The sequence below is a fragment of the Tachypleus tridentatus genome, chromosome 1 (assembly GCF_004210375.1).
Source record: "Tachypleus tridentatus isolate NWPU-2018 chromosome 1, ASM421037v1, whole genome shotgun sequence".
NCBI classification, from domain to species: Eukaryota; Metazoa; Arthropoda; class Merostomata; order Xiphosura; family Limulidae; genus Tachypleus; species Tachypleus tridentatus.
Window position 1 is genome coordinate 38,086,759 of NC_134825.1, and position 26,409 is coordinate 38,113,167.

The 26,409-nt window shown below is 30.1% G+C and overlaps 1 protein-coding gene across 1 annotated transcript in view; it reads right to left on the reverse strand.

Annotated features, from left to right (window-relative positions):
- Window positions 1-266: 266 nt before the first annotated feature.
- The window catches only part of Rpn9 (regulatory particle non-ATPase 9), a 30,070-nt gene continuing 3,927 nt past the window's right edge, over window positions 267-26,409 (reverse strand). The window contains exons 2-13 of the mRNA XM_076492947.1: window positions 23,851-23,929; window positions 21,485-21,519; window positions 20,000-20,055; window positions 19,358-19,401; window positions 17,849-17,935; window positions 17,314-17,485; window positions 12,199-12,278; window positions 8,977-9,102; window positions 7,135-7,197; window positions 6,019-6,099; window positions 3,534-3,650; window positions 267-505 (exon numbers count right to left, since the gene is read on the reverse strand). Coding sequence (XP_076349062.1) covers window positions 410-505; window positions 3,534-3,650; window positions 6,019-6,099; window positions 7,135-7,197; window positions 8,977-9,102; window positions 12,199-12,278; window positions 17,314-17,485; window positions 17,849-17,935; window positions 19,358-19,401; window positions 20,000-20,055; window positions 21,485-21,519; window positions 23,851-23,929 — 1,036 coding nt within the window. The 3' untranslated portion in view covers window positions 267-409. The remainder of the gene's footprint in view (window positions 506-3,533; window positions 3,651-6,018; window positions 6,100-7,134; window positions 7,198-8,976; window positions 9,103-12,198; window positions 12,279-17,313; window positions 17,486-17,848; window positions 17,936-19,357; window positions 19,402-19,999; window positions 20,056-21,484; window positions 21,520-23,850; window positions 23,930-26,409) is intronic.

Genomic DNA, 26,409 nt, shown 5'->3' on the forward strand with positions numbered 1-26,409 from the left:
TGAAATAACAAAATATAATCTAATATCAAAAAACAGATCCTTCAATCTAAAGGCAACAAAACAAATTTTAGAGTGGTAGCCAATGGATGACAAGTCTGTTCCCTTAACTCTAAAACAGCAGCCATCATGAAATGATGATGCTGCCTATAAAATTCCTGCTGTTTAAGGGTTAATCCTTATAAATTCAGCTGCATCTCCCTTAATTTTCAAACCTTCATATTATGTTCAAATAAAAATTACAAAATAATCATAGTAGCAAAAACAAATGACTTACGAACCATTTTATTATAACACAACATACTCCTACTAACATGAATGATAGTTTGTAAAAGATGTTACAGTTAATAACACATGAAAATATGATCAAATGAAACAGGCTTTCAGAGCTTTTAAAGCAAAAAAAATCGATTTATGTAAGGATATCATGGGCTTTGTTCTCTAAGAGAATCTCCATTGACTGAACATCTTGACACCAGTGTTCTAGCCGCTCCTTCATACCACCGATCTGTTAAAATTGGAGTAAAAAAATAATATTCATTTGATCACAAATGTTAGAGTTAAATGTTTTAACACTCCTACGAAAAGACGTTTCTAGTCCTGATTTCTCCAAGCCCGTTCCCCTGGCTGTGGTTTTGCTAGATAGTAGATAGGGACAGTGGGAATCTCGTTAATCCATTCATTAATGGATTTAAATGGCAATTTCATTTAAATACAAAATTATTAGCCTAATATTAATAACCTTTCAAGTTGCTCTGGGGCCTATTAGGCCCCACTTTTCGTAGGAGTGTTAAGCTAAAAAATTTATCTTTAGTGATATAAACTCTTATGAAATCAAATTTTTTTATTATAAAAGTATTTGGGTAATTGGAACAAAATTTCTAACAAAGTGAATCAACTTACAAAATTATAATAAAAAAGATATAATTCAGTTGTAGTTATATATATAAATATTCACATTAAAAAGAATGATTTGTAAAATAATTTGAGACAAATTTACAAAATCAAATTATGAAATCCTGAGAAGTTTTGACATTTTTTAGTCAATTATGTGGTATGTTGAATGCAGCACTGTTTGAAATTAGTCTGTGTTGTCAAAATAGCAAGTCTATAATTTTATACAAATTAAAATCTCAAATTACTGACACTGACAAGCTAGAATATAAAATAAGAACCTCATATCTTTTTATTTTGCTGAGATATGACTTGTGTACTGAATCAAACTCCGTAGGCCTCTTACAAATTTTTGAAATGGTCCCTTATATACTCTTACTACAGTATATAACATATGAATAACCAATCAACAGCTTAGAATGTCCCCAGTGGTTTTCACAGCCATTTTAATATTTGAAAAAGCTACGTTCTTTCAATAAAAGTTTTCAAGGGCATAGGCTGTGTCTTTAGTCTGCTTGAAGTTTCATATTTTTTTAAAAATTTAAACACATCTTCGTTCCTGAGCTTAATAATTAGTGAAATTCTATGGTATCATTGTAGTTATGATATTTTTTCTTTAGTTATTCATATATATATAAACAAAAAAATTTTATACCTCCAGTATAAAATATTAAAAGGCTTAGCAATCTATTTCCAGCAGCAACTGAGTGCAATGGTTGTAGCATGAAAAGATAATAGTTTGCTTTACTTCTTGATTTATTATTCTATATTTTATGAAAAACAAGTTTAATAATTCATTTTTAAATAGTCAATTATATAGATATATATAAAATGTATAATAATTGAAATATGACTGTATATTACAAAATACTAATCCACTAGAAAACAGCCACAACAGGGAAGCCTAAAGGTCAGTTTTATATTAATGGTTATGTGACCTGAGTGAATGTGTACATTGTGTCAATGCAAGTAATGTAACATTAGGTAGACATGATTGGAAGATAAATATAATAAAAAATAATAAGCATATATACGTTCGTGTACAGTGTTATGAGACTTAAGCTACTTAGACTAAACATTTGTATTTTCGTGTTATAACATATAGTCATTCTAGCATGAAAAAAAAGCATAATTTTTATCTCCTAACTTTTTTTATGATGGTTACAAGGATTGTCAAGTGACAGACTCCACATAGTTAATATATACAAAATAACAAAATATAAAGTATTACTGAAAACAAACATCTGATATACATATTTAGGAGGTTTTTGAGATTATGTAAACAATGAGATTTTTGAGATGAAGAAAAGTTTTCTTAATCATAACATGAAATCACCCTGCACTCAGGCAAGTAACAAAACAGGCTATTTTCACAAACAAATTTTTAGTAAAAATATTTAATTAAATAGTGCATATACTTGATGCATCTAAATGTGTAGACAAACTTGTGTATATTATACCAAGCCCATTGGAAAAGGGTGAACAGGAGTGATAGTTAAGCAGTTTTACATCTTCTGTATCTTGGACTGTTAGCAAACTGTCACATTTTTCCAGTAGATGTATGGTATTGGATTCTTACTTCACATATCACATCTCTAGGCAATTCACTAAGAAATACCTGAAATATACAACCTCCGATTTTGGATCAATTTTTTCCTTTATCTCTTTGCACCAAAGTACAGAAACTATTTGATAGAAAAACATACTTTTATGAATGTTTTTCCAAATTTGTTAAATAGATAGATCTTTTCAACTTACAATTAGGAGTCTCATTTGATGTCAATATAAACCACATGCAGAGTTATTCAGCAAAACCACCATATATTTTAAAGAATATGGTTACTTCTCTAAAAATACAAGTCTGTTCTGAACAATTTGGTTGCAATCCTAAAGCTAATATTGGTTAAAACCAAATGTCACTTTCTTACTTGTGTGGTTTATTGGTGTGTACTGACACTAGTTAGCTAAGATGCATATTTTACTTAACCTGTCCATCATGCCCCAAGTTGAACACAGAACATGGCTTGGCTGAATAATAAATGAATATTTGCAGTACAGTTCTTATCAATGCTATAAACATAGCTACCAGTTTGGCTGCAATTTTGATCTCATTCCTTTAAGTTGCACACTCCATCCTTTTTTGGTCACACCTGTTTTCCACACTTAAGATGTTTTTTTTTATAAGGTTTATATTTACTGTGGTTGCGTATTTGGAAAACACTACTATAATTTGTTAAATGCATTAATAATTTATATATTTGAAAAAATAAGTAAATTTTGCTATAGGTTTATTGAAAATCCAAATTTTATTCAGGAAGGTTTGGACATAGTAAATGGTCTTTTAAAACCATATTATACTGCATACCTAACTCACTTTTCCTGCAAACTAGCATTCCTTTTGTTTCACTCTTGCTGATTTGAATAAATAGATGTAAATATATAGAATATTGCCTGAATCAACAAACCGAACAGAGGAGTTTTTGAAATAGGCTTAACATACTTACCGAGAATGGTAGAAAGCATACTGAACTAGTTAGTATGCAAACTTTAGTCCCATAGAACAAGTACTGTATAATTTTAAATATAGGGTTTCATTTATGTTACTTATTAAATAATAGCTTTTCATTACAAAATACACTAACCTGATTTCTGTCAAGAACTCTGGGTTGTACCCAATACATATGAACTTTCTTGTCTACTTGATCTATTGCTCCACGAACAAGATCAAGGGACAATGCCTTCATGACTAATAACTCAACCTGCAGTATGAGAGAAAAAAAAATTACAGGTCCAAGACCATAATTTTTTATACTTACAACATCATTATTTTTCATTAAAAATCTACAACCAACCAGTCATTTACACTTGTATGGTTCTGTCTAGTCCACGTCCTCAGCAATTAGACATATCAGGTTGTTTGAAAAATAATGTCAAACTTTTGTATTAAAATTAAGCAATTTACAGGGATAAGAAATCTGTCTTTTTTATGACTTAATACATACCATTGAAAAACTAAAGCTTTCTTTTATTTATTAGTGCTTTTATTATTTTCTAAAACTATTTCCAATATTTCAAACCCTTACAATTATTGATGGAAAAAAAATTGCAGATCATTTTTTTGCATGAATTCAAACTTGTTCATAATGTATTTCAAACAGCTTACAATATCAACCAAGCATGGGGCAGAGTAACCAACTCTGAATGCACAGTACAGCATTGATTCCAAAAGTTTTATAATGTAGATGTGAGTCTTGAAGATAAGGAGGACAGAAGTCATCCTTCTGCTGTTGAAAATGACCAACTGAGAGCATTGGTGGAAAAAAATCCATGCCAAACTGTTTGAGAAATGGCACAAAAATTAGGCATTGGTATTTTCACAATTTTGGTCCATTTGGTAAAATGAAAATCTCAACAAGTGGGTTCCACACAAACTCTGTGAAAATAAGAAAAATTGTCATTTTAAAATGTGCTCTATACTGATTTTGCAGAACAGAAATAACCCATTTCTTGATTGAATTGTCTGCTGCAATGAAAAGTAGACCCTTTACAACAACAGAAAACAATTTGCATTATAACTGAACCAAGATGAGGCTCCAAAACACTTCCAAAAGCCAAAGTTACACCAACAGAATATTATGGTTACTGTATGGTGGTTTGGGGCCAGTATTATCCATTACAATTTGCTCAACCAGGACCAGAATAACACTGCAGAGATTTGCTGCCAAGAACTGGAAGTAATGCATAAAAAGTTGTATGAAAAAATGCCAGCATTATTCAATAAGAGGACTAATCTTGCTTCATAATAATGCTCGGCCACACATTGCTCAAATGACACTCCAGAAGCTCAACGAATTGGGCTATAAAAGATCGCCTAATCCTCCTTACTCCCAGACCTGTCACCCACCGACTACCACTTTTCCAAACTTTTAGACAACTTTTTACAGGAAAAAAGATTCAACAACAGAGCAGCAGCAGTGAATGGCTTCAAAGAAGTTTTGAGTTCTAGGACTTCAGAGTTCTATCATCATGGCATAAATAATCTAGTGTCTCACTGATAAAAGTGTGCAGATCCACTAGGTTCCTATTTTGATTAATAAAGATGCCTTTAAATTTTTCTATTTCTTATTAAAGTTACAATTTAAAACCTGCCATTATTTTTTGCACAACCTAATAATAATAAGCTTTGTTGGTTAATATGTTGGTTTTACATTTATTTATATGTTATTATTTGTACATTTGCAACATAAAGTATACCATAACCAATCTTAGGTCAAATGCTGTTTACCACATATTCACTTAAATACTCTTAGTATACAGATGAGAGTATTATTCCTGGGATTTCTAATAATAATTATGTTGAGATTAAAATTACATCTGAAATTTAACAGATTCATTTATGGTAAGGTTTGCATCCTTTATTTGTTAACTATTCAACCTATTTACTTTTGAACACAATGAGGAAGATTTTACATTGCTTCTTGTAAAATATTACAAGAATATATTTTTGTATATAGCGTATCATCAATATACTGTACACAATTCTAGATCCAACCTACAATACGTACAAATTATGAAATATAATAAAATACTTTTTTTCTGCATTTGAATAACACAAGCAACGTACGTTTAAGATAAGAATTTATGTTTAGCAATATAATCTAAATTAGTCCCATTTAGGACCAAGTATAAGGTAGCTTAAGAAAAAGAAAAAACTATCAAAGTTTAAATTTTCAATTTCTAATCTACAAAATTGAAACATTATGCACATAAATGATGCAAAGTTATCTAGAAAAAATGTGATAAAAGCATGTAGATAGCATGAATTCACAGGTTAATGAAAGCAACAGTTATCTAGACATAAATTCAAACTTTACGTACTTTTTAATTAAATGTTCAAATATAAACAACTGATATGCTCAACAGGCCTACAAAACAAGTAACAAATTCCAAAGGAAATATCTAACAACACAAAAACATTTGCTGTCAGGATGATTTCAAACAAGTTTATGGGAAATTATAAATTGTATATCTAAATAATGCATAAATATTATATTACCAATTCTTCTAAAACAAAGTGAACTAAACATTACTTAAAGTCAACATAATAAATAAAGCTCTGCAACACACCTCGTCAATTGGGAGCTTTGTTTCTGATGCAATGTCACTGAATTTCAGAATACGGTGATTACCTGGACGTTTAAAAGTCATCTAACATAAAAAATGTGACATTAGATAAAGAGATTATAAATGCCATTTGAAAATTACAGCTTTGCATTAAATATAACAGTAAAACAACCTAGACATATTTGTGTTGGAAATAATGTACAAATTTATTCATAAATTCAAAATTGTACCAAACACTTTCAAAGTACCTTCCTGTTTTTATGTTTTACACATCTTGATCAGAATTATATGAATGACAGTTACAATTTGCAAATGTACAACTATTATTAAACTCTAATTTAGATGAAAAAAAATTATTTTCTGAAGTTTGCACAAAACTACACTTAAGGCTATCTGTAATTAGCCATCCCAACTTTTGAACAGATGTACTATCAACTCTTGAACTATTCTTATTCTATCAAACAACAGGATATGACCAACTCTTATAGTGCATTCACAATTTCAAATATGCTAAGTGTGGTTTTGCACAAAGGGTACAAAATTATGAGCCCTAGGATACACACTCCTGACACATTAAACCCTAAGCCATGCCCAATTCTGCAAAAAACAAAAATACTTAAATTTTTCTATTTCCACTACTATACCATAAAATATTAACATGTATAACTGTTTACAAACTCCACCACCAGTAGTTATTTTCAATACTTTGTTTAATACCCATACTTTATATTCACAACTTATGGTATAATAAAAAATCTCACTTCAATGACTGAAAAAAAACAAAAAAATTATACAAGCTAAATAATAAGGGTTTCAATTTCTTAACTTTTTTACAAAGAACTAATCAATATCTTTCAAGCCAACTCACTTCTTTTGAAGTGTTTAACACACACTGTCAGTAATGAATTAACAGCTTGCAAATGACCATGTGGATATAAGGTGATTAAAGAAAAGAAAAAAACATCAAAAGATTTAAATTTAAATTTCTAAGCTATGAAACTGAAAAATTATGCACATAATGGATGCAAAGTTTTCTAGCAAAACTATATACAAGAGTTTCTTGAATCATTTTAAATTGTCATGTTTTTTGTTATAATAAACATATAAAATATCACTCACCTCCATTAAGCATAACAATGAAATCTTCTGCCTCAATGCCAACTCTCTAACTGCAAGATCTGGCTGTAAAATACCAAACTTAATTATTACCTTATGTTTATAGAAGACAATGTGCAGTGAAATTTGTTCAGAAAGTTATGCTGTGGATTGCATCAATTTAATTCAGTAATTGCTAACAATCTGTTTTCATGTGCAGGGCAGATACAAAAACAAAATATTTGAATAATATTTAAGTATGCTATTCTGGTTATTAAGAAGTATTGTAAAACAAAAGTGATACCATATAAAAAAAATACTTCAAGGTCATACATAATGACACCCAGAAAAATATATTTTTATGAATGGTTTTGATGAATAGTATTCATATAGAAACTATTCACTTGAAACAACCACCAAAAACAGCTAATCTCAGAAAAATCATCAATAATTGTGAATAAACAATAGCATCTACAAAATAAACCAATACAAAATCATACTCTAAAATAAATAAGAAAAATTGTATAAATGCAGTAGTAGATCAATCTGAATGTTCAGGCCATTACATATACATATAAATACATATCTAAGTATTTTTGATTTCCTGACTATACCAAATTCTTAGCTAAAAAAAATATGATGGTTAAATCCTTTTGAAGTCATATACTTTATTTCTTTGTTCGTAGTAAAACTAGAAAAAAACCTCTAACTTATTCAAAATTTCACAACCAAACAAGCCAGTCAGTACAAATTTAATGACAAGATCTGATGTTTGTGGATCATTCTTTAACACTCCTACGAAAAGTGGGGCCTAATAGGCCCCAGAGCAATTTGAAAGGTTATTAATATTAGGCTAATAATTTTGTATTTAAATGAAATTGCCATTTAAATCCATTAATGAATGGATTAACAAGATTCCCACTGTCCCTATCTACTATCTAGCAAAATCCACAGCCAGGGGAACAGGCTTGAAGAAATCAGGACTAGAACGTCTTTTCGTAGGAGTGTTAAGTTGGTACTTTTAACAGGTAAGTAGCTCATTATTTACACAAGTTTCACAGTTGTGTTTGAGTGATAAAATTTTAATATTAAATAAACCAAATACAAACTTAAAAAAATTAGTTTTCCAAATGAACTATATTAAAAAATCAAACTCTTAAACTTTATAACCATACTATAAAAAAATTTCTAAAATTTTAAACACAAGGTAGAAAGTTTTGTAGTTTTATGTGATAAATGAAAAGGCACAAAATATAGATTGTTTTTTTTACAAAATATGTTTTTCTGGACATGAAACAAACTTTTATAACAAAATAGTAAAAAAATCAGTTTTCACAACAGCTATTTCAACAAATCTATATTTTATTATTAAATGTTGACACACACACACACATATATATATATATATAATTAAATATAATAGAAAATTAAAACTGATAAAGTTAACTAAACAAAATTAAATTAGACGTTATATAAATTAAAAGGATCCTCATGGTACAGGTTATAATGTGGGATATAAAATTCGATTTTCTATGAATTTCTTCACATGAGATTGGCAAATGGAGAGAAAGACTGATAGATAGTATCCCACTGCAATATGGGTCCTACTTCTTCAGTCACCTTCAAAACCAGGGCACATTTTATATCCCACATATACCCTGTACCTTTGGGAGCTTTTTAGTTTACACTGCATTTTAATTCTAAATGTTTTTCCTCAGATTGTTTGTTCATTTTAATTCATTTATTACAAGCTTGGATTTGCTAATTTTAACACAACCCTTCCTTTTGGTCTTATTTTGCTTGGCTATTCAAGTATTAATTGTCAAAATATAAAAAAATGGAACTGAAAAAAAAATATTGTCTCACTTGTGTCTTCCAAGAAGACTTCATCTCTTCAAACCTATCAATATTTCCACTGTTAAAGGCATATAACAAATCTATCACCCACTGCTTGTCAGAACCTCTTAAGCTGTCCAAAATGGGATGAGCTAGCTGATTTATAAAAAAAAAAAAAAGGAAAATGATCTAATGAAAACAAATTCTAAAGTTGCAGATAAAATATCATAAGACATGTAACTATATTCTCATGCAGAAAAATTCAACACATTATTATTTTGATTTCAATTTGTTAACTTTTATGTTAATACTGAAATATATATATATATATATATATGAAAAATTATCACTAATATCTTCCAAAAAATATATCATATAAACAAATCAGACATTTCAATATCTCAAATTCTCAATCTTTTTTGAACAGCTTAAGTTAAAATCAAAGCATATAATTACAAAAGAACAAAGACTGACAAAGCAAATGGGCCAGAACAAGCACAATAACAATCTTATGAAGGTGGGGGATTAATGTTTTTCGTTTTAAACAAAAAAAATGTTGCACTATTATTACATTGTTTCCCAGGGTGTTAATAATTTCCAGCTGCCCACCCTGGATAGGTTAAAATTTTAAAACATTGTTAAAGGGATGTGGCAAGCTTCAAAATCGTTTAGCCAACTTGGTAATCATTCATAATGCAAGTCTTCAAAGAGTGACCTGGTAAAACATCTATAGGTTCAGGGGAAGATTTACTGGTCAGCTAATGCTGGCCAGGTTCCTATTTGCTTTGGCTTTATGTATAATATTGTTATGAGAAGAGCCCACCAGGCCCACTTTTGTTTCAGCTGACTAAACAATATAGGCTTAAATCCACCCCTCTACAGGTTGAATTTTAAACTTACTTTCCACAGACCTTGGACAATTTTGTTTTTATGATAGTGAATTTCTATTATATCATTTACTTTTAAAAGTTACAAAAATATTTCTTTACACAAGTATGCTGATTAATGATACACACTAGTGTAACATTTCACCAGTGTTCTTTGCATAATAAAAAAACAGTAGGTACAAGAAAACATCATGGCATAATGATTAATAAAAAGAAATAAACATTTTGTTCTTTACCATACACATTGGACTAGCTAAGTAAATCAAAATAATTTGGAACTTATCTAGCAAAAATTAGTATGACACCCGAGAAGAGATATTCACAGCTAAGGTAAAGTAAATGTTAATTTTGAGAAAATAGCTCACTGCTTCCCAAAAAATAGCTAGAATACTACAATGAAATGGCTGATGGGCCAGTGGAAACAAAATCTAAATTAGCTTTTTTCTATGGTAGTCCTTTATAGAGATATTTCTAGCAGACAATCCTGACAGTGTGTTAGAGCCATGGTGGAAGTGTTGAGCATTTTCTGTTTCTCTCAGCTCAGTGCACGTTTTAGAAAAGAAACATTTTCTGGGAGGTAGCAGTAATCATAAACCACCCAATGGATTCTGTGAAAAAGAAGGAAATTATGGAGAAGAAAATCCACTTTTCTTAAAAACAGTGTGTAGATGGAAGAACAACAACTGGATAGAGTCATAATTCTACATGAGATAATACACCAAAGCAATGAAGATAATGGACGATAAACAACTAAGGGTCGATAAAAGTGAGATGTAAGACAGGGTCTGGCCAGCCAAAAAGGCATCAGAACAGAACTCAAAAACGAATGTTGTGTATCAAAATGAAAACATGAGGGAGAAGATGAAAAGGAGGGTAAGCATACATAAAAAGATGAGACCAGTCCCAACTGAAAGTACTGACCACTACATAGTATGAGGAAGTGGGAACAAAAAATAAAATTCTGTAGTTGACAATAGTAGTGAAGACATCGACAAAAGATGTGCCCAACTGAGAGCAAACCAAACAAAAATAACCCAAGGGAGGAGAGATCACTTTGTAGGTAGAATCCTGTCCAGCAAAGAGAGACAACCTGCCACCAAGTTTAGAACCCCTAGCACATGACAAGGAGCAAGAAAAACATGATGGGAATGAGCCCTAAACAGCCAGTCCAAAGCATAGAGGCAAAAAAATGCCTTTATTCTTGGCCAAAAGATTTCAGCTCCCATCTTCAAGATACTAAAGGTACAGGTGATTGAAAGAGAGTAAGAAAGAAAACCAGAGAACAGAAAAGGAGAGAAGAAGAAGGGAACTCAGGAGATAGACCATTAGTGAACACCTAAAGAAATTCTGTTGCACGATAATGAGGAACAAAGGTAAGAAAAGAGAGACAGACAGGCTCCCACAAGACCAGACCCAAGAAAGTAGTCACCAATGAAATGAAAGATGACTCTAACATTGGGAAGTAGAAAGATAAGAAAAGGAACACTAGGAAGCTGGAAATGCGGGCCTGAATTCAACTGGCCAAGAAAGAGGAACAGGATGGCAAGGTTTAGAAAGATGAGAAATCAAAGTAGACAATGAGGACTTATGCTAGGCTACTGAATTCAGCTCATGTCTCCTGTAAATCAGTAATGCCACTTGATGTACATTAGCTAGAGAATCCTATCCCAACAGCAGAGGAACCAAGTAAAGAGCAGAAGTATGGGCCAATGTAGTAAAAAAGAGAATGAACCACCCCAAGAAACTTCTCTGAAGCATGATGAAGTGCTTCAGACATAAGGTAAAGAGACAAGAAGAGGTAATGCTGGAGGACGGGCAAGAACAAGAGAATGGTATAAAAACAAGGCACTAGAAAGGAAAACAGAAGTTAAGGGTTTTTCCAAATTTAAAGAAATTGATTAACAGTTTTGGAACATATCTGTTTCAGACAATGCCAAGGAAAAGAATGAAGTTAATTCAAGTGCAAGTGCTTATGGAGAGCTACTGCATAAGGAAGTTGCATCACTCTCTTACTTGTAGATGGCTATTATTGCATGATGACATCATGCACTAGTACAGTTCAGATTAAACATGTTTTTTATGTGGATGGTATCTCAAGACTAGTGACATGCATATCTCAAAGAAGATATATGCATAAAGAAGTAAACCTACTTTGTGTGTGGAGGTTGTTTACCATCTTGGAAACAACAATTTATATCAAATTCATTTAGGAACAATATGCCTAACTATGAAGTAGAAATGATTACTGACTCATACTAAAATCAGATTACTCACAGAAAAAATCACACCAGTAAATCAGATATAAAGATTATAGCAGTGAATAGCTGTTACTGTATATACTTGGTTCAATGTATTTAAAACTCACCAGTTCTCCAAAATTATAAACTCCTTCCCCTAACAATGCTGCCAAACAGAGTGTAAATGCTCGAGATACCTGTTCTTCAGCTATATAACATAAAATAAATGTACATTATAGTTGTCTTTTTACATAGTTCAATTATCTTTTTTAATGGATAGCTTTCACTTCATTTGGAATATGAGTTACAGTTCTTATTTAAAATAATTATTTGGTGCAATTTTTTTTCATGAAGAGAAAAACAAACTAAAATATCAAAATAATTCAGACTCATTCCATTCATATGAAATTACTCAAAACAACTTTAAAATACATTCTATTACGATCATAAATATTATGTTTTGAAGAATTACCTTCCAGAAGCTTAAACACAACTGAATATCTGACATTATCTATGACATTCAAATGAAACACTAGTAAGTAAATAAAAATGACTTCTATAAAAGCATTCTGAACCATAAACATAAGAAAAAAATTCTAAACACTTCATGCAAAGTTTGTCATTTTTTATACTATAACTTTGATGAAATATTTATTATATCTTCACAAATTTTAATAGGATTTTAGTAAAGATTACAAGTTTTGTACACAAAAAGTCATGTTGTTTAATGAAGTATTCTTATTAAAAATTTGTTTGAGAAAATAGTCTATTTTGTTACTAGTCCAAGTGTGATTTCATGTTGTGATTAAAAAAAATTTCATCCCAAAAATTATGTAATCTTTAAAATTTCCTAAATAAATTTCAGTATTTCTTTGCAGAAAAACTATAGATTATGTTATTTTCTCTACCCTAAATGTGGGGTCTGTCAGTTGATCAATCTCATAACCATCATAAAAAATGAGAAAATGAGTATAAAATATTCTTTTTTCATTCTAGAATGGCTATAAATTATAGCACAAAAATATAAATGTTTAGTCTAAGTAGCTTAATTCTTATAACATTATATATTTATTAGTTATTATACTGGCCTTCCAGTCATTTCTAGCTAACATTACAGAACTTGCATTGACATAATGTATGTGCACTTATGTTACCATATCCAATAACATAAAAAAAAAATGACCCTGTCTTGGCTGTGTTTTAGTGGACTAGTATTTTGTAATATACAGTCACAATTCAATTATTATACATAAAATATTTATAAATATTATCATTATTTGGAAATACTTATTTTTCTTAAAATATAAAACCATAAATAAAGAAGTAGAGCAAACAATTATTTCTTCTAGCTATGACCTTTGAACTTGGTTGCTGCTGGACATAGGTTGGTAAGCCTTCTAAAATTTCACGTGCGGAACATATCAAAAAATAAAAAAAATTTTAAGATTTTATATGTACAGCTGAATAACCAAAAAAATCCTAAATACACTGATGACACAGGATTCCACTATAATTTACTAAGCTAAGTAACTAAGCTGTATTTAGATCTACAAAAAATATGAAACTTTGATCAGATTAAAGACACAATCTATCTCCTTGAAATCTGGTTCAAAAGAACTTGGTAGCCTTTTAACATATTAAAACTGCTGAGAAAACCACTAAAGGGCATTCTACGCTGATGATTGGTAGTAAGTGTATGCAAGAGACATGTTCCAGAAATAAAGAGATGAACAGGGATCACTGTGTTTGATTCAGTACATAATGCATATCTTAGCAAAATATGTGGTTCTTATTTTACTTTCTAGCTCCTCAACATTGATAATTTGAGTTCCTAATTTGTACAAACTTTGGACTTTTTAACAAACAATAATTTTAACATGTATCATATAATTCAAAAATCTATATTTGTTTTCTTTTAATATTTAATTTTAAGGTAAGAAATTAACTCAAATAATATTAAAGTTCAAATTATAATCTACAATTTGATACCAAATATTGACAAATTGATAAAAGAGTAGTTCAATAAAATTTTGAATGCAAGTCAACAAATGAGATATGTAGTAGAGAATATTAAATACATCCATTAGGGTTTCTACTGATTGATCTAAAGTGAAAAGTCTGTTAGAGAGAATTTGTTACAAACCACCAGATGATATTGATGGAATTACTGAAAAGTTTTACAGTGAGATTAAGATTTCAGCTGCTAACTAGGTCATAATTATTGTGATTTTAATTTGAGGCATAGAGATTTGGAAATGTTACAGTCAAACCAAGAAAGATAAAGGATTAGGGAAATTCTTCAAGATGGTTTTCATCACTAAATGGTCAAGGTACTTATCATTTTAGACTTATTAACTTCTGATATCATAACGGTTGAGAAGGCATAAAACTGAGGAACATCTGAGTATAAATGATCACTGCACTTTTAGGTTGAATGTTTTGCTACATAAGAAGATCAGGAATAATGGTATTTTAGTTACAAGTTTCAAAAAACAAATTTTGAAGGGATGTGACAAGAATTATCTTGTGATTTGGGCAACTGAGTTATCCAGACACACTGGAAAATATTTAAAGATAAATTTTTATACATCCAAGATAAACATATTCCTTATAAAAATAGTGGCTGCAAGTAAAGAAACAGTTTGGCTCACAAAGGGTATAAGATATAAAATTAAAGAAAATATAACAATTTAAAAAATTTAAATTGATTAGTATGATGGATTATTTAGATTTTGAAAGATCAAGAAAGTTGGTTAAATGAGAAACTAGGACATCAAAAATGATGTATAAAAAAAAGGTTGGTAGTAAATGTAACAATTAACAGTAAAGATTTCTTTAAATAAATAAAGGGTAAACAAATTGTTAGGATAGGAATAGGACCTTTGAGGGATGATAGAGGAAGACTTGTATTTGATGACGTGATAGCCGAGTTATTAAATTCTGCTCTTTCTTTAGAATCTACAAATGAAGATTTAAGTAGTACTCTTCACCTTGAACAGTTGATGGATAGAAACAAGGTCAAACAAGATGACTACATTAATTCTGAGCTTATTAATAAGATATTGAAAAGTAATGTTAAGGCTCCTGGGCCACATACTTGCCAATGGTTTTAAAAGAAATTAAAAACTGGATACATGAGCTACTTGCTACTAATTTTGACAGTCCTTAAATAGTGAACTGGTCCTAGAGGATTGGAATTTAGCTAATGCAACTCCCCATTTCAAGAAAAGTAATAAAAACTGTCCCAGAAACTATAGGCTTATTTATCTTACATTAGTAGCTAAAAACATTTTGAAAAATGTCTGATACAAGATACTTTGCAAAGTCATTTAATAAAGTTTAAAATCTTATTGGATAGTCAACATGGTTTCATCAAAGGAAAACCTTGCCTTACCAATTTTTTGACATTCTTTGAAAAGTTACTGCTTACGTCATTTTGGTGTACCTGGATTTTCAGAAAGCATTTCACAATGTGCCACATATAAGATTTGTAAAAATAAAATAAATATTTATAGATGTAGAAGATAAGTTAGCTTATTTGTCTAGAAGAGTGGTTGGATGGAAAAAAGCAGAAGGTTGTTACAAATAGAGTTCAGTCAAATTGGACTAATGTCACAAGTGAGGGCTCAATCTCAAGATGTTTGTTCTTTATAATTTTCATCAGACACATGTATAATGGCATGGTCAATAAAATTCTTCAATTTGTTGATGATAAGAGGGTCCTGGATGTTGCTGCATTACAAAAGGATTTAGAACATTTAGTGTGTTGGGCAAATAAATGGTAGATGGGTTTTAACTACAATAAATGCAAAATAATGCATGTGGGTTATGATAATTATGAAGATAACATGGATGGGAATGGCCTTAATAGTGCCATGAAAGAAATGGAACTTGATGCAATAACTGGTCAGTCTCTTAACCTATCCTAGCAGTGTGCTGTTGCTAGTAGTAGGACAAATAAGATTTTACGTTGTATCTACAGAAATAGTGAATACAAGTCTAAAGAGGATGTAATTTCATTGCCTAGGTCACTGGTTATGTAAATTTTGCAATATTGTGTTCAGTCTTCAGTTTCTTACCTTAGGAAAAATACTGAATTCTTGAAAAGGGTTACTAGAATGGTGTCTGGGATAAAGTAAGTCATATGAGAAGAGGCTGAAATTTCTCAAATTGTTTTCTCTTGAAAAAAGAAGAGTTATGGAGGACCTGATTGAGGTGTTTAAAATTGTAGAGAGAACTGAGTGTTAATGTATCATCTTTTTTCACATTTACCAGCAAAAATAACAATTAGAAGACAATGTTAATTTTGACAAGGTAGGAGTTATCTTCAGCTAAGTTTTATTTTTCTAACAGGATGGTGGCTGCTGAAATGGGTTGCCATCATATGTTGTGGACACAGTAAATTTAAGTCAGTTTAAGAGAAAGCTGGTTTTAATATTTTTTGTTGTATTTATTTACCAGTTTTGGTTTAGTTCATAGGATGGGATAATCAAGATTTACCAATAGGTATCTTGTTGTCCCCAAACATTACATGTTAATCAATGTTAGTGTCATAAGCTATGCTTGTTTCTTTTCAATAAACATTTGCAATGTTTTTGACAAGAGGGACTTTTTAATGAGTAAAACTTCTTGAAAGTGTAGGAAATTATGTAAGCAGCACAAAATTAAACTAGATGAAATGACAACTGATTTGCAAGTCTGTTAATCAGTTTGCTTGTTACTTTGATTGCATGAATAACTGTTTTTAACAAAATAAGAGAAATATGAGAACACTACTAATGACATTTTGGAGCTTTTGGAGAATTTAGACCTTTTGTTGCTTGTTAAAACTTTTTATTTAAATGCAGACACTTATAGTAATGTTAGATGAAGGGAGTTTTGACATCAAATGCAAAGGAAACATCTTAATGACTAAAATTTTATTGATAGTTTTAAAAATAATGTATATGATATAAAATGCAAGTTAGGCAGTACTAAACAAGTTACTTGAGATTACAGTTCATTTTTGAGTCAGCCAGTTTGACTGTACATTTTAAGGTTTCTTCAACAACTAATGATACAAGAAGTAGTGTACAAAGATTTGTGTGTTAGTTGGTAAGTGCAAAAACTATACAATGGGCTTTCTGAAGTCAGAGGGAAAACTAATGGCTTTCATTATTTTTTTCCATATAATACAAAAACAACACCCAAAGTCATAAATATTTACAAAATTATTTAACTGCTTTAATAAACCTTTATCACACCTGATATATCAGTCAATTCTGTACATCCAAGATATCGTAAGGCCTCCCTGTAATACTGAGCATGGTTCCCAATTACTTGATTGTAGTCACTACAGAGCTGATAATATCGACCATGAACACTTGTTATTCCTCCCAGGGAATCAATCAATTCTTCAGTTTCTTCCAAAATTTTCTAAAAATTTATGTATCACATTTTTATTCATTTTTCATATATATGTTTGAGGTCAAAAGCCTACTGAAAGAACGAAATAAAAAATGATACTAAACAATGCTTAATAACATTTTTAAATCATAAATTAGTCTGATGGATGTTCTAGCTATATATAAAATTATTTGTTTGTTTGTTTCTGGTACAAGTGCACAAATACAAGATCTGTCTGTAACAGTCTGTAAGGCAGCATTCATGGCTGATTTTTAGTTTTGTTAGTTATGTAATCTTTTAACTTTTCTCTAAAATATTCAAATTTTCATTATTCTTTTATATTGCATAATCATTATATACTCCAAGATATATAATTCACAAATGTTGTCTCACCTTCACTCCATCCATCTCTCTCTTGGTCAGCTTCAAATGTCCTATGATTATATTACACAGAATAACAGCCTCACTTCTAGCCTTAACCTGAGTAGAAGGTAATAACAAACACAAATATGTCAAACTTGCTATTACCTACAAGTAATAATAAAATTTTTATATGAACAACCCTCATTAAAAAAAAACAACACTTGAATCACTGATACTTTTTTTTCATGACTAATCATCAACATTTGGAATGAAAGTTAAGAGTGGTTCTTGCCCAGTGGAAGACCCCAAGCAGAAATATTTTTGGATTCTCTCACTCAACTCCTAAAAATTATTAATTTCCACAAAACAAAAATACACCAACAAAAACATACTAATATACTTATTAAAGAGTCATTTCTACTTAAAAACCAACACCACTGCACCAATATTTTTCTCAATTCCAACACAATGTGTGTGTACTGCACATGGCAATCAATTAGCAAGCAAACATACACTGCATGGGTGCCTAACTGAAAAAAATAATTTGCTACTGCAGTTTTTAAACATGCACTGGTACTGAGTAAGGTGTTTCTTGGCTCGTTTATACTGAAATGTTTTTCAAATGACCATAATATTAAAATGTCAAAATTCTGATGAAATAAAAAAAAAATGAATTGAAAACTCTTTGACCTGCTTGAAGCCACAAGCAATTTTTTCGCCTGCTAATGCCTTGTTCTGTCACTAATGGAAGCAGCTTTAAAATTAGTATGTGCAATAAGAATGTAATAAATTAAACATCATTAATAATACAAGACCCTCAAACATACTGAAATCAGCAACACGTGTATGAGAGGAAAACCTACAATTAAACAGAACAATATATTTCTTTTGTACCATACAAATTCAATTCAATTCCAATCATACAAAATATAGTTGATTAACAAAGTTTTGTGTATAATTTTACAATGGTTCTTGTACTGTTACATGAAGGTTACTCTATGTTATTCTGAATGGGGCTGTCCAGAAAACATTAGATCTGTTCAAAAAGATTTAGCACTTATTTGTTTTCAACAGTTTCCAAGCACCCTAATGTTGAAACATCTCCTAGATTTTGATCTTAATAACAGGCATACTATGTATTTAGAAGCATAAAATATCTGCCTACAAAATTTACTAAAGAACATGAGAGTTTTCTTTTTAATGAGATGAGATACTTATGAGGTTAATATGTTGGATTGTTTTCTTTTTTATTACTGCAATCATACCACAAGAACATGTATATCATTCTAATCTGTGTTAGCTTACAAAAAAGAAGTAAAGAATTGCATGGATATACAGACTTAATTAATGAGAGGTGCTGAATGAATGAATATTTTCATTCTTCTAATTATAATAGTCTCATATTCAAACAGAATTCTACAAAACCTACCAATGCTGACAGAGTTATGTCATGAACAGTATTATCTATAATCAATATTATATTTATTGAAATAATTCAGCACTTAAGCATTACTGTCACTTTAATATAGAAATATGTACCTTTTCCTTGATTTTTGTGACAAAGTCCACACATTTTTCATGATCTAAAAGAAAAAAATATACTTTCTACTGGATGATTAAAAACATTAAGACACTTCCTTAACTGGGATATAAAACTATTTTTTTTTTCATCTTAAGATATACAAAAATTACTCTGACAATCATATAAATAAGAAATATAATAAGGATGGCAGAAAGCAGTGCATGTGTATGTACACACACACACCCATGCCTCATGTTTTTTTTTTAACAATCATGTATTGAAAGTGGCTTATTTTGTTACTTTATCGTGCCTCATGTAAAGAATTATTTTAAGCACTGATACCAATCAAAAGATTTTATGTATCCATGTGCCTTTGTTAATTGGTCACTATTATAGTTTCAACTATTTTATTCTTATTCAACAGCAAAGTGATAAATGTTTCAACATGCAGAAATAATACGTTATATGTTAGCATCAACAATACATACTGCAATCTTCTAAGAGGAGTTTTGAACAGTAGTAGTTTACAGTCACCATCCAAATAAAAGTAAAAAAATTTGTCATAGTAATATTCAAATTTCATTAATATTCACAATACCTTATTAATTACTTATCAGCAGTAAAGCCCTCAGAATAAAGGACAATATATTACAACTCACCTTTGATTTGTTTTGCTATAATATAGATGATTTCTACCAATGATAACAGATTTATCCTGAAACAGAAAAGCCAATAAAGCACATTTATTACAGATCTTTAACTTACAATCTTTGAACTACATATTATAGGAAAATGTAATTTTTAACAAGACAGTTGTTGCAGATTTCACAACTTCATAACAGTACAATGTCACAATTTCAAACTAAACTTAGCAAATTTATAGAAAATGTGCCAACTAGACCATGCATCAAGTCTAATTTTTCTTAGTAGATATAATCCTGTATCTGTAATAAAAGTTTACCAAAAGCATTTCAGTGTCACTTGAAGTTAATTTAAGTTTCTTGTGCATATGACTTTACTTTGTATTATCTTTTGAAATGTAATATTTATAATGCTTACAAATGCCTGTTTACCTTTTTATTCACTTCTGTCTTTGCATTTTCTTACATTTAAAGCAAGTACTCACTATGCATGATTACGTCATTTCACATTATATTATGAGATTGGTCATAAAGCTATTTAAAGTTTCGAAATGATGACTGTTGTTCACAGTTGTCAAAAAAATTGTTGAATTATTAAATAAAATAAATGATTAATTCATTCCCTGCTATTTTCAATGTGTTCACATAATTTCCAACCCCTACATACCTGTACACTAAATGCTTTACCTTCTGTGAAAAACATACAGAATATACAAAGAACTTTTTTCTGCTGTGTTAGAATGAATACTACAAACACTAGATTAAATTTCTTAAAATGAACATTTTGAATTTTAAACTTTAATGATGCAACAGAATTTGATGAATATGAATAAATTCATAGGCTTGCATTACATCAGTCATTTGTGTATGATTACAGAATAATCAACAAGTGTCATAATACTACAGTTTTCTTATTATCAAGTTAGTCCTGTTCACTTGTTTCATTCATCATGTGTGAAATGGCATGCAGTTTAATAGCTTATGTAATATAAAAAAGCAAAGAAAATTTTTCCATTGTTTAAAATAACAAACATCATATGCAAGAATTATTTTAATGCACAAGTTTGTTACAGAATAACCTACACACATAGTCAAATGAATGGAAAAGAACACTAAATACATTAAGTTTTGAAAAAATAAAACTTGTTTGATATAATAAAGGATCCACATGACATATTTTTATCAAATATTTTATGTAGTGATAAAATATAAATTTTTGTAAACATAAGAAAAAATATTCACATTTCATTTTATATTATTTTTGATAGTTCTAATGTTTCAATATTCATGGAAATTGATTATTTTGACCGAACTTGATTGAAGACTTCTGTAGATAACATTTACCTTTGAAGTTTTTAGACATTTCAAGCTGCAGGTACACATCTTCATTAAATCGAGTAGTCTTAACTTTATCTATAATTTTGACTGAAGGTTAAGATTTCTTGTACTTATACTTTACCTACACGTTTTCTTTAAAAACTAACTTAAATAATATATACTTACTTGTTTTCAAAATCAACTATAAAATTCATATAGAGCTGAAAGTGTAAAAAAAGACAAATTATGTCAGTAATTCATTATTCACACAATTAAACCTTCACATACAAAAATTTCAGTTTGGTTTTTAACTGAACTTTCAACAGTATAACTAATTAAAAAATACCTAAACACAGACATTTATAAGTGCTCTTCTGAATATAAAAGTATAATATCACATTTGTTCACAAGTGCAGACTAACTTCAAACTACAACTCAACATTATAATACAACAGACACATTTGTGTGATTTTAATACTGAGATTAGAAAACACTAAACATAATAATATCTTTTGAAACTGTACTAATATGTCTGGATAATACATATTTGCCAGCATACTTCAATTCCAGATGTTTCATCTTTTAACTTTTAATAAAATGTACAATTCAAAGTAGTCAACTAACGTATTAAGAAATGGTGGTGTTGGTAAGGCTTGCCATTTCAGAAAAAAATTGTTCCATGATCAATAACTTCCAATTCTTAACATTCACTATTGCTCAACTTTTATACAACATGTATATTAGCAACTTCATGACTATTTGCTCTCTGAACAAAATGTATAATTGAACATAGAAGTATTTTTCAGAAACTTGACCTACTTTGGCATATTTAATACAGCTTGATTTTAACACCAGGAAAAAGTTTTGTTTGTGAAACTATTTAAAAAAAAACTTGCAGTTTAATTTACTGTTAATGTGATCCAACCAATGAATTGTTTGTAAATATTGTGTGGACATAACTAGCCAAGTGACATGGGTTTTCTGGAAGAATTACATTTTCAATATAAAGTTTTTAATACATTATTAAAATTTTATCTTTGTGACAATAATTACATTTCTTAATATACAATGAGAAATAGAGATATAATGACAACTGAAAACTGCTTAATCGTGCTGCTTTTACTTGCCATTTCACACTCGGAAAATCCCATTGAGTGACTGAAGCACAACAGGTTACTTGAAAATGATTATCATTCAAAAATTATAATGTGCTTTTCTCTTTCAATGTTGTACTTGCTGTCAGTTTTTTATAATAATTTTGACTATTGTTTAACTATGCCAGAATTATAATCTTGAAATAACTATACCAGAGGTCCTTACTGACCATTGGCTGAACAACAGAACCCAGTCTTTCTGCTAGTAAACCACTTTTAATTTTTTGCCTTGAGTTGGTATGCTGTCTCTGCTTGTAGACTGTTAATACCAACGTATTCCTTACAGTAGCTTATTGTATATTCCTATCCTTACTTTACATAAAATAGAATATATATATACAAGGCTTACTTTATTACATTTCAGCATTAAAATGTTGAGTGTTCCCCCTTTCACTGAAAAAATAACATATTATAACCTGTTGAAATAAGCATCTAGTTTTCATCATGAATTTAGCCATTAACAACTGTATCATTACTGGAATAATTAGTTTATTTATTTTTAGAATTTGTTTCTTCTGAAAATACTACAGTGAAAAAACAAACCTCTCACATGTTGGGTAGAATAAGAATCACTGATCTTTCACAGAACGAAAATGTTATTCTCTGACCATGTATTTATAATAATACATGAAAAGAGCAAAACATTATTCCTACATTTTTTAATAAAGACAAAACAGGCTGTATGTTAAGTCACTGTTTGCTTAACTGCCATCTTGTTTCAATATGATTCATCACATGATTTTAGAAATATTAATATTTTATAAGCACACACACAAACAGCAGTTCATTCACCTGTTTATGACTGTACATACTGACCACATTTAAGTGAAATATAAAAAATGTTATTACAAACACTAAAGGTTTTAATGTTTTTAATCATTATATTATGAATTTTAAGTCACAGAAGGAACATGATTACTGGTGTAAAATCAGACATTCTTTAGCAAGTACACTTCTCTTTTGTCAAATCTTCACTAAAGCAAAATTTTATGATGTTTGTGAATGCACTAAAATGTATAAAACATTTACCAGCTCATCATACTCCACACTAAACTCATTTCTGATATCTACTAAACAGTTCCACGTTTTAACAAATTCATTTACTGATCCAGAGCAGAACTTATATACTTGTACATGCATTGAAACTTGCACATTGAGTTCATCTATATCAAAAACTCCAGAAATATTTGAATTAATATAACTGTATGTTTATCAAACACTCAAAAAACCAAAAATATTTTCATGCACATGCAAGTTTTGATTGTTCAAAAGTGAATTTCCTAGACAGCTCTTTGGTCAGAAATGCAAAATATAAAATCCACTGATGACTCCTGATTTCCCTGACTAATGGATACCATGAAAGTAGCACGCCATCCATACACAAATATGCATTCTTACCTTTAGCATGATGTCTTCATTTTGTAACTGTGGTAATTTTACAAACTCTAAAAGTTTCACTGTGAGTTGATGCCACAACCTAGAGAAAAAAAGTCACTGTGAACAAATATAACAATCTGTCACAAAGGTTTCTGAAAATACTCCTATCTTGCAACCAAATTTTGATTATTGGTGTTGCATACTTTAATTTGAAAAACTACTATACAACTAAAGATTGAAATAACTAACAGTTACATTAGAATAATCACAGAAACTTTCTGATAAACAAAGTAGTAAATAAATAATTAAAATCAATGTTTTATATTTATGCAATTATAAAAAAACTTTATCAATGCCATTAATGACTGACTTTAAAACCCGTTCCACATGTACATTGTTTGGACGTCTCCTGCATTGACTTCAATGTGAAGGAAAGCCAAAAAATGTGATAAAAAAAATAACTTTCTGGTCACTGCAAAGTTTTAAATTCACTCTATAATTCACTAACATAAGCCTCAACAAATATTTTCAAATCTGGTAGCCAGCCCGAAACTTTAGGAGCCAATTGTGTCTAACCAAACTTCACTACTGTTTTTGTTGGGAAATGGAGATTACACAAGTACCTTGATTATCCAGTTTTTCTTTTCCCTAAATTTTCACAAAATACTTGTGCTATGATAATTCTAGATAACACTTTAGATGTTCTGAAGATATTGTCTACAGTTTTTCTGCTTTCTCTGGACAAGTACAGATAATCAGGGCACCAGTGAATATTTATTTACTATCAGAGCAACAAGTTCATGTTAATGATTGCATGATACCAAAAACCACTTGATAGTATTATCTGAACTAAGTGCCTTTGGTCTCATCCAAGTCTACACACACACACACTAATTAGCTGAACTGAAAGAAAAAAGGAAAATAAAATAGCACAAAATTCATAACATTCAAACATAGCACTTCATTCCTGAAATAACATGAAGTAATGAATTTGGATAAGTTCTAAAAGACAAAAAATATTATAACAGAACTACCAGAATGTTACAAAATTGTCAGTTTTAAGAAAATGATGTTTAAAAAAATGATATACATATAAAAATAACCTGAATTCTAAAAAACTTGTTCTTTTATATGGTAGTATTCAATGTTATTGCTGCTAATAAGTAACTGATTATATACAGATTAAATCATCCAGCTATATATGAAACAGTCAACTGTAAAAACTGTTAACAAAATAATTTGAACAAGTTAGAAAATCTATTCTGCATTGTCAATTAAAGATAGAAATGATATTCAGTTATGCATTATTTACATATTTCTTCAAATAAACATCTTTATTTTAGGTACTAAACATTTCCATATTGAATTCTCTAATGTTTTGTCTCAAAGTGGATTTACAGTTAAGAGAAAGTTGAACTACACCAAGTAAGTGAGTGATCACTGGTAATTCCCATGTAAAATGATGGCATAAATGTAGAAAAGTACAGAAGGGTATAACAATTACACTAACTAAAACAAATTTGGTAGTGATACACAACAATAATTACACTATGTAACAAAATTTTTACTTATTCTTGTTCGTGGAAAGAAAGTGTTATTTCCCAATTGTTTATGCTTAAAGTAAATGAAAAAGACCTATTCTATTTTTCTCTTCGAAATTTTGCTTTTGTGACCTGGGTAGAGAAACTTTCAAATTTACCCAATTTCCAGAATATTCCAGGTAGATTCAGTGCTAGGTAGGTGATAGGGAATTTTCTTGAACTTACAAAAATTTTCAAAAACTTTCTAGAATGTTGCAGAACTTATGAGAATTTTCAAGAACCTTGTAGAATTTTCTAGAACTTTCCATAGTAATATATATATATACAGGGGCTCACCACTCACCACTTCAGTGTAGTTCTAGCTGCCTAAATGAACACATAGACCTACTTGATTTTACCAGAGATGGCATCAAGAAGCTGCAAGTATTCCTCGGATGCATTCTGCTATGTATGTGGGCAATTTATCAAGACATGAGCGAAAAGATGCTCTGTGACAGCACCTGCTAAAATGTATGAAGCCTACAAGACATATTTAGGCATGCCAGTCGAGGATCAAGACAAACCCTGTGCCCCTCATTTTACCTGCGAGCATGGCAAAAAAAACTCTAGAAGGTATGATGGACAATTTCTGCTTGCTTGGATAGTAAGATTTTATATTATACGAATTTTAGACCTTTGAAAATTTAAATATCTGGTGGACCTCCAGAAGGTATTGTTCCCACCACTGCACATAAAATTGGATCTTATGAAACAATTTTTCACAGCTCTTGATAAGTAGTCCGCAGCTTTCAAGTACCTTCAAGACTTCTTTCGTAAGCTGTCTGAGGCAAAGGTCAAAGCTGGTGTCTTCGTTGGACCACAAATAAAACAGATCCTGGAGTGCACAAAATTCCCCAACAAGTTCAGTAGGAAGGAAAAAATAAGCTTGGGACAGCTTCATCGCAGTGATTTGGGGCTTCTTGGGCAATCACAAGGCTGAAAATTATGAAAAACTGGTTGAGGGTTTGGTGAAGAACTACGGTAAAATGGGCTGCAGGAT